Below are 10595 nucleotides of genomic sequence, written 5' to 3' on the forward strand. Positions count from 1 at the left end.
CTGAATGTAGAGACCTATGGTTGATTTTGCAGAGTAACAGATGTTCATCTTGTATTTGCAGTGTTTGGAGGCCAGTGTTACATTGGGGCAGAATTTAGTATAGTTAAGAAACACTTTAACAGATCTCACAAACACATCTTAACTGTGAACTACAGCAACTTTATTACAGAAAAAGAATGAATGTAATAGTACAATCCCATTGTACAAGATGTACATGTGTCACAAGTAAACAATAACCCTTGATTTATAATAACAATTGTAACATAGGTAGCCATGCCCTTAAAAAGGTCATGGCTACCTCCAAACTCGGGTCCGGGTCTGTGTCCCGCAAAAGGGAACTTACCGGGCCATTCCGACTTGAAGGGGCGGGTAATTCCCTTTCACGGGACCCGGACCCGGTACATCCCCATTCCCATTTCAGCCAAATGCTTCTGTGTGGCAAGATGATAATAATTCAAATGATACTACAAATTTTGTACACTTTTTACCAGAAATTTAAAATGTTTTGTCACTCAAATTTCAAAACCGTCTTGCAAGATTAAAAGAAGGTTAACCATTTTTCTTGTGTTTTTTATTCTTTACTCTTTGTCTTCTTCCTAAGTGCATTTTTAATCTCTGTGTTTTTCAGACTGTATATAATGGGGTTGGACAACGGGGTAATAGCAGTGTAACACAAAGTTAATATTTTGTTGTCTTTCATTGAATAGGTTGATGTTGGTCGTACATAAGTAGAAAAGAGAGATACATAGAAGAAAATCACAACAGTGAGGTGGGAGCAGCAGGTGGAGAAGGTTTTGCTCCTCCCTCCTTTTGATTGTATTTTCAGGATGGATAATATGATGTTGATATAAGATATGATGATTGGAAGTAATGACATCAGCGCCACTGTAGAACCCATGATGTAGGTAAGTAGCTCAATCGGCTTAGTGCTACTGCAAGAAATCTTCAACAAGGCTGTTAAGTCACAAAAGAAGTGGTTGATTGTGCGGGACTCACAGAAGGAGAGCTTTGACATTAATGCAATGTATGGAATAGGTGCCATGCAACCAAATCCCCAGCTTGCAGCAGCAAGAGACATGCACAACGTCCAGTTCATGATAGTCAAGTAACGTAAGGGGTTGCAGATGGCCACATATCGATCGTAAGCCATGACTGTGAGCAGGACATATTCAGTGGACACCATAGACATGAAAAAATATGACTGTAGCAGGCATTCAGCGAGCGACATGTGTGTGCCCGGTAGATGGAAATGGGCCAGCATCTGGGGGAAAATAACAGTGGCGTAACCAATGTCAAGGAAGGACAAATGGGTGATGAAGAAATACATGGGTGTGTGCAGCTGTGAGTTACAGTAAATTGCTGACATAATAAAAAAGTTTCCCATCAGAGTCATCAGGTATATCAGAGTCAATGAAACGAAAAGAGGAACCTGCAGCTCTGGGAGATCTGAAAATCCCACAATTAGAAAATAGTCTGATGAACTCCAATTGTCTTCTTTGATGTGTGCAATGATGGGCCTTTCTTCGGTTAGAGACGGCATCCTGTAAAATAAAAGTTGTACATCAATTGTTGATGATGGCTTTTAGTTGAACTGATAGACAGAAACATGGCTCTTAACACAGTTAAAAGAAGACAACAGATCAGTGAAAATATGTTAATAAAAAAGATATTGTACAGCCTCACAATTGTAGTTGTGTCTTTTTCCCATAGACGCAATGGAAAAACAATTTTGCTCAAATCTGCAGCCCAAACGTGTGGACTGACTTTCACCAAATTTGTGGCAGGAGCAGTGGCTTGGGCCCAAAAGTGTCCTTTTGTAAATTTGGTGTAATTCCAGCCAGTAGTTTCTGTTAAAATTACCGAAAAGTAGGCCCAAAAGAATTAGTGATATGTGGGTTCAGTCAGTGGACTCACTTCCCTGCTCGGTCTGCGGACGGGCCTCTGATTGGCCGGAGCACGACATGATGTCCGCACACATGGGATGCACTTGCTGATTAGATATTGAAAAGCGTGAGGTGCTTCAGATTTTTGGGAACGCCTGCCATGTTGGATCTGCGGACAGTGGCAGCAGACCGCGGACAGGTTGGTGGGGAAAAAAGTATGGAAAACACATATTTGGTCATTTGGTGGTGGAAAGAAGGGCTGGGAAGGGTAGGGGGGTGTAAAAAAGTTGATATGGGGCTGTTTTTGTAGGTTGAAAAAGGCTGGGCAGGTGCCGTAGTTGCCCGCGGACAACACAGTAGTTTGCAAGCATCGCAGTGAACAGGATGCTTTGAAAAGACATTTGGGGTTATTTGGCTGGAAGAGGGCACAGGAATTGTGGGGAAATGGAATGAAGATTTATAACGCGCCTATACACAAGTCTTTCAAGGCGCGACGAGGCGGGGGGAACAAGGGGAGACAGACAACGATCCTACTAGGCCAGGTGTCATTCAGATCGCGCAAGTGCAGTGTGGAGGGGAAGGGAAAAGTGCAAGGGGGAAAGGGAGAGGAGAAGTGCAGTACAAGTTTAGTAGAACAAGATAAATAATAAGGGCCAGCTGATGGCAAGTGCAGGATAAGCGCAGACAAGTGCTGAGGAGGAGGGGCTGTAGGGATACAGAGACAGTCCCACAGTGCAGGGGTTGCCAGGGAGGCAGTGCAGGGGAGAGTGGCAGGGCCGCGGACCAAGATAGGTAAGTGATCCCGTTGCAGATTCAGTGCAGTTTCAGTAATATTAACAGGGGAGAGAAGGAGAGAAAGCGGAGGCAAAGAGGAAGGTTTTGAGGTGCTTCCGGACCCGAAGATGGTTCTCCTCAAGTTTCAGGGAGTCAGGAAGGCTGTTCCAGAGGGAGGTCCCTGCTGCGGAGAGAGATCTACCCCAACTCGTTGCTTGGAGAAGCAGCTGACCCGGAGGGAGTTGGAGGTGGATGAGCGAAGAGCTCGAGAAGGAAGATATTTAGGAAGAGAGAGTTGAAGGTATTTTGGCCCGAGGCCCCAGAAGGCCTTGTGAACAATGCAGAGGGTTTTGAACTTAATCCTCACAGCCACCGGGTGCCAGTGTAGCGATTTCAGTCCTGGAGAGATACGGTCCCTGGGCTTGAGGCCAAGGACAAGTCTCGCAGTCCTCTTCTGGATGAGTTGCAAAGGGCGGAGAGTAGAGGTAGGCAGATTCAGATAGAGGCTGTTACAGTAGTCCAGCTTCGAGAGAACCAGGGCTCTAGAGACAGTGAGCTTCTGGGGGAAGGAGAGGAAAGGAAGGATACCTCTGAGGAGGTGAAGCTGGTAGTGTGACTTCACCTCCTCAGAGCTGGTAGTGTGACTTCTTAGAGATGTCAGATATGTGATGAGAGAAAGAGAGTGTGGAGTCGAAGATGAAGGCAATGTAGAGCTGGTTTTATAGGTGAGCAAAGGGTTTGGAAATGCAGCCAGGCCCGCAGTGAATTTCAGTGTCCATGGACATCATTACGATTGCAGGAGGGTGGGGGTGAATTTTATTGGTTGATCGTGTCTGGTATGTACTTGTTATACAGTTAATTGTGTTGTTTTTGGTCAGTGGCCAGATTCTGGGGGGCATGGTCACAGGCCATGCCCCCCAGAATATGTTCACTGGGTAAAATCACCACAGTAGTAATATGTCTATTGTAATTATAGGTAATGTAATAGGAGTATGGCCAGAATCACTATACTAGGAATATGTCTACAGTAATTGTATGTAATGTAGTGGGAGCAGAAAGTGTTTGTAATATGGAGGAATTATGTAACTGAATTGTATACGGAACGTATGAGTGTAGTACAATTGAAGATAGTGCCCACAGAATATGACATTTTTTAAGATTGCTGTGGCTACTTAGTGTTGTAGTGTCATGCAGCTGCCTTCTGTGGGTTCTTTTTTGTGGAAAAGAAAATACAATTGGTTAAGCTTGATAGCTTGATAGTTTAAAAAATGAAGTGGTATACAGTTGTGAATACACATTTTCTTTTTTAGACCCTCATAAACAGTACATTTTAAGTATTATGTTTGCTACAAAATGAGTGTATGACACATTGCTGTTGTTTTTACTTTATCTAATCATTGGGTCATTGGGAAACAAAAATCCATACTGGATACTGTTTGTTTGAAGTATGTTGTAATTAACGGAATGCATGAAATAGTTAGATACATGGTGGCGTATTCTAAAGACATTAGAGGTTAGAAGATGTTTTGTCATTGTAAGTTCTCACTCCCCACGGTACCAATACAAACTTATAATAAAAGACACATTCCAGTAGGGAATGAGACTAGGAGAACAGGTTGCAAGATTAGCAAATCTTTATAAAATGTGGCATCCAGACAACTCTGCTGCCCTGAGAGCGTTCTGGCAAACATTCGAAGTACAGAAAGTAATAAGGCAAAATAGCGTCACCATTGATGTCATTAACACAGGGTACAATATTTACACATTATTGGTTGGGGAGCAATGTTACATAGGTTCCTGTAGGCGCAGGATAGTTTGCCCATTTGGCGGGAGGGTGAGCGTTACGAGGTCCAGCTGGCTGGGTCCGAGTGCGGTGAGTGTTAGGTCGTGGGGAGATAGAGTTGACACTAACTAAACTTGCATGAGAAACTACCAATAGACATATAATAAACAACAATCACTACAATACCTTTGAGTAAATCTTATAAACATATAAATTGCATACACATGATTACATCATCTTTCATTGGGACTTTTATGAGGACAATAGCCCTGGGGGTCTTGTTGCCTGCGATATCCTGGGGGCTGGGCTGTCCTAGTACATCAAAGTGGGTGGGGAGTGTAATGACATGTGTTGGTTTTAGACTACAATATACTGTGACAGAGGTCTGGATTTAGCGTAGAATGTGTAGGGGGGTACCAAAATGACCCCTCACTTCTTCACATCATATACGAATTCAGATAACTTATTTGATGTGCTTTGCAATGAAGGGTGTTTTCTAACTGTTAATTGTGCTATTGTTTAGTAACTACAGTTGGGTTGAAGGAATATTAACTAGGCATTTGTTAAATTTGCTGGTAACATATGTTTTGGGGTAACCGAGGTATTGGTACATTCAAACCAATTACTTTTTGTTTTCAGATATGCTGTGCAGTGCCCTCTGGTAGATGTGGCACCAGCGTGGTATATTATACCTCATGTTGTAAAAGTTTTCTTTCCAAGTTATACTTGGCCTTCTGTGAAGTCTGTAAGCTTAGTTATTTTTGATATCATATGCATTGTACCTTAGAATCATTAGTATGACATATTGGCTGTGTGAGTTTATTTGTATAGTGGAACGATTGTCTGAATTGCAAAAAAGGGCATAATATGACATGATTTGCATTCTGAAGAAGATGGTAACATGGAATGGTTTCACAATTTGGTATCGATACGTATACAAATCATTCATTAGGGATGTGGTATTGTGAAACATGGTTGCAGATTGTGCATGTATGTTTCCACATGTGTGAAATCTGGTAGATTTCATTTATAGGGATGTTTTTGGTTTCTAGTACTTGTAGGAAGTACAGTAGGAATTCTTGTGGATCTTTTTGTGTGTTTATGGTACATTTTACCATTCCTGCACAGTAGTCCAATTCTTGCCTTATACCTGAAACATTGTAAGTGTTGTCAGGATTATTTGTGGCATTTCTGTGAAGGACATTTGCAAACACAACTGGTCTGAGCCGTTTAAGTAAATGTTTTGAGCAATTGGTGGCAATTGAAAGAGAAAATTAATTGTCAAATTACAATAACAATTTACTCCATTTGTATTTGTGAATTTGAATGAACAAGAGAGTTCTGTTTGTGGATCGTTAGATGGGCCTGCAGAAAACTGTGGAGAAGCGAAATGTGTGTCTTTCATTTCTGATGGATGTGACTTTGACTTTGTACTAGATAGTTTTATGGTTGTATTGTTTGATGCAGGAGTTGGTTGTTGTTTTTTTATGGTATTGTTGGGAAATCTGCTATAGCTTCTGTTTCTATTGTTTGTCTTTTAAAAGGGCTCTTTTTCTGAGGTACGGCACCTTTTCTAGATAGGGATATATAGTGCCCATAGCCTGTTGTATTCCAGGATTCAAGGAATGTCAGCATTGACTTTGTTTGCATCAAAGTTAACTAGGAATAGACGATTGCGTGTACGCAGACATGAAAGTGCTTTGTAACTCATACCTTCCTTAAAGACTGTGCTGCCGATGTCAATCAATGTTTGACCTAGGGCTAGACCTTATGATTTGTGAATAGTGACAGCATATGAACATGACAAAGAAAATTGCTCTCTGCGTACGTACATGTTTTTGAAAAGAAGGAAACGTCCTATTGTTTGGCCAATTTGTTTAACCTCTGCAAGTTTGTCAAAGTGGATATTTACAAACTGAATGTTGTTGTGAGGCAGATATGTCTGGAAGCCTACAACTGTACCAATTGCTCTATTCACTAAGCCTTGTTCAATGTCAAGGTTACATTTTAGAATTACTCTCAGTTTAAACACAAAGTTAATGTTTTCTCCAATCCAGCTGTGTTGGAGATACATTTTTCAAAGCTATTTAGTCATGCTGTTGCTTGTTGACAAATAGGAAGTGTCATGCCGTGCACTTCTAGTTTGTCTGTGGAGCTGATATGCAGTATAGGTTGCATTTCTTTTTTCAACATTGATTCATTGAATTGACTACAGCTTGCAAGTGTTGGCATTAGGAACTTACATTTCAGATTTTATTGCGTTAATTGTTCCATGAAATCAGGAGCAGATTTGTTTCACCCATACAGATCATGGATTAGTATATTTAAGATGTATTTTGCAGCTTTAGTAAGCATCCCACTTCTAATGTTTTTTAAAATGTTAGCATATGTGAGGTCCGCAAACTAGCACATGTTTTGAGTTAGTTCTTTTTAGTGGAAATTTTGCCAGAGATTTAAATTTCCAATGCTGCCAAGAGCAGCACAGCATTCTTAATGTCCGAATGTTTTGAAAATAGGTTGTTCTTTCACTGACATCTACTGTAGGAGGTCTCAGAAGACAATAACATGTTTTCCTCCATAGAGATCTTTGTAGTTGGTTTTTAAAACTTCTTGCATTCTGAGGTGAATTAAAGCCAACATGAGGTTGGACACCATGCTTACTTCATCTATCAGGAGCACTTTTATTTGTTTTAGAATTCTGAGTACCTCAGTTGCAGCCTCTGCTGACAATTTGTAGTATTCTAATTTGTTTTGGTGTTCAACAGGGAGGAGTAGTTGTTAGTGTAAAGTGATACCACCTATGCTGTATGCAGCTAAACCTGTGGGGGCTGTTACTATAGCCAAAAGGTTATTGTTTGTTGAGTTTTGTAGACATGTGTTTATTATTTTAATTATGAATGTTTTTGCCAGCACCAGCTTCACTACTTAGATACAGGAGGAGAGGTTTATAATTTGTACATGTACAGGTTTTACTTTTTCAAAACCATGATCAATTTCTTGAGTGATTTCTACATAAATGGCGAGCAGTTCATCATTCAGCTGAGATTCCAGAACTGACACATTTTCCTAAAATTGTTTATATTGATACACAGTATTTTCAACCTCAGCCATGGCTATTCCTGCTTCATTTAGAATGTGTGGCCCTCAAAGTAGGTTTTGACTGCCCTCAGGGGTGTTTTTGTGTAGTTCAGCTTCAAATTCTTCCTCTTGCTGTCGTGTATTGTCCACCATTTGTTTGCATTGTTTGAAACTGTAATTTGTTATGCTGCTTTCAGTTTCTTTAAATGCAGCTTCAAATGAGTCATAGGCCCTCATTACGACCCTGGCGGAATACGAAAAACGATGGCGGAAATGTAATACCGCCATCGAATACCGCCCGTTGCGATTATGACCCGTCACCGTAAAGTACGATGCGATTAGCGACACCGTAATGAACGCCAACGCTAACTGCACCAAGTACGCGCACGCGCGCCGTGCAAAACCGCAATATCCGCCATGGCGCAACGGTACGCGAATGCTGACCCCAGCGGACATTCACCCAACGCCATCAAGCATGGCGGAAAGTACCATTCCACCATGGCGAGAACTACGGCATCGCGAACCAACCGTAATGGCCCTACTGAGTGCCTGTACTCCACTCCCTGGCCACATTGCACAACTTCTCGTAGGCGCAATGCAGTCACACCATGCAACCAGTGAAATGTACAAGTCACCCATGCATGCCAATGAACAAATGCATGCAGGGGCCCCAAGTGCCCTGTGAGTGGCCATCCACAATTGGCAACACACCATTGCCGTACTGATGCAGCTCAGGCATCTGAAGGTGCAAGTACATCAAAATGAACTGAAAATTCCATGACACAAAACAACAACAGTCCCCCATCGCTTGCCACCAGTGTAAACCAACAGTCAAAGCAGTAACCTGAGGGAGACTGCACCAGCCCTGTACACATGGCAGTAGTCAAACCAACCATCAGCATAAGCACGTACCACACAACTGTACCCAGAAGCCGGAACCCAATGCAGAACACCTCACAATACATCGCGCCACAAATCGGAATATGCCACATTACTAGCAAAGAATAACGCTACACGGTTAATATCTGAATATAAATTTAATGCACATCAAAATCACCAAGCCCATACAGCCATTTGAGCATAAACTCACAAATGATCAGCATTACTGTGGGCTGCATCCGCAATAAATGACCAGCTACCCCATGTGTGACGCCCTGTACCTCCATGGCACACAGGGGCTACATCCACGTCCAAAAAGGCAACATGGAAGCGCCTAGGACCGCAGGCCCGTCCCATGAAGTAGGCACTAGTCCAGCTGGAAGCTAGGTATGCTGCACCTAGCCACTAGTACTGCGTAAGGGCATGTGGGCCATTGGCGATCGTCCCATAAGATCGTAATGGTGCTCCACTGATTAACTCGAAGCTGCAGGTGTCGACTGTAGAAGCCATCTGCAGGAGTGGCGTACAGATGGCAGCGGCAGAAGGGGAGGAGATACATGTCACCCAAATGAAAAAAAATATAGCATGGGCATCCGAACTTCATATGTATTACTCACTACATTCAATACACCAAACCTACAACCATATGCATGCTAGCCCACTCATAAGGATCAATTGCACCCAAAATTCACTTGCGAATCATTACGACACAAATAGAGGTGAATACACTATTTCAAACGAGTGTCTCTGTGCATGCGCCTGTCAGAACAGGATCCATCAGATGGGATCATCAACGTGCATACACACAAGTGATTGAAGGCGCGTCGAGACAGGGAGGGTTCAACAAGGGCAGACAGACGATGGTCCCACTATGGCAGCCTTGCATCACATAGCGCAGGGGAATGGGATACATTCCAAATAGCCATGTACATGGCCGACTCCCAATTAAATCATCTTCCCATGCATCCATTCATCATTCCCTCATCCCGTTATGAAAACGCCTGAATATTCACTCACATAACATTCGAAATGTCCATTGAGTCTGTGCGTAATGCAGCCTTCAAAATCCACTGTGCTCCTGCCCGGATTCCTTGTGTAGTGAAGTCACATGTATTTGGGAACGTCCTGCCTTATCGTCCACTACGCTATAGCGCATCCCATTCAAATCATATCAATCATTGCATTCCCGTCATGGGCCCTGTCCCAAGGACATTCAACAATAGAACGTTACATTTCCAGTCAGACCTGTGGGCGTCTCCACGCCGCTAGTCGAAAACCGAAAGCGCTGCCCTTCGAATTCCTAATTTGCAACATCACGTTGAAAAGGCATCTGTGAACGCTTGTATTCACAAATACATCTATGCAGTGCGGCTGTGTGTGAAAATGGTAACTGCCCTCAATCACTGATGGGACTCCCCGCCGTGGGTGAACCTCGGTACAATGCTGCATGAGGGTCCACCGTTGATCGAGCACTACATTCCACTGACCCTTCACAAGTCTGCTCGCGAATGCAAATATCGTATGTGCAACAATGGGACCATAGCAGAATTAACATATAAACCAATATTCCACAGCCTTCGGGATTAAGAACATGAATGCAAATGCAAGATGCCATGCGTCGAATTGCAGCGTCGTGTGCGGGACGTGCTCGCACGAAAGGCATTGCAGCTGACACAGGTGGAATGAATCACCACAGGTGAAGGCTATACAGCCTGAAAACACATAAATTGCATACCCAAACCCCTCCCACAACCACACCCACTCCAGAATGCTACCGGCAGGACTAGCGATGTTGGGCCTGGGGGACCTGATTGCACTGCAAGTACTCCAACTTCAAGAAGAAGACGAACGCCAACGACTGCAACAACCGGCCGCACAGAGGAGACGCAGGAGGAGGAGGAGGAGGGAAAGGCATGGCCAGCAAGCCCCACCAGCACAGCCACTACCACCACGCAGGCAGCCCGCAATCCCACGCCTCCGAGCTAATCCGTTCAACCTCACAGCTGAGCAGATCCACACCCTCTACCGTTTGGACCGGGACACCATAACCGCCATTGTCGACATGACACACGCTGACCTTGTCAGCATGATAGATAGCCCAACCGCCATCCCACCCCTACTGAAGGTGGTGTCTGTACTCCACTTCCTGGCCACAGGCACCTACCAGCACACAGTCGGACAGTTGCATGGCATTTCAC

General features: G+C 43.5%; 1 protein-coding gene across 1 annotated transcript; it reads right to left on the minus strand.

The window, feature by feature from the left end:
• Positions 1 to 571: 571 nt before the first annotated feature.
• On the minus strand, positions 572 to 1540 carry LOC138579783 (olfactory receptor 6N1-like). Its single transcript, XM_069650016.1, has one exon. It carries the CDS (start codon positions 1538 to 1540, stop codon positions 572 to 574), a length of 969 nt encoding a protein of 322 aa, XP_069506117.1.
• Positions 1541 to 10595: the final 9055 nt, after the last annotated feature.

This window comes from Ambystoma mexicanum, chromosome 3p (genome assembly GCF_040938575.1).
Source record: "Ambystoma mexicanum isolate Mex_15411 chromosome 3p, UKY_AmexF1_1, whole genome shotgun sequence".
NCBI lineage: Eukaryota > Metazoa > Chordata > Amphibia > Caudata > Ambystomatidae > Ambystoma > Ambystoma mexicanum.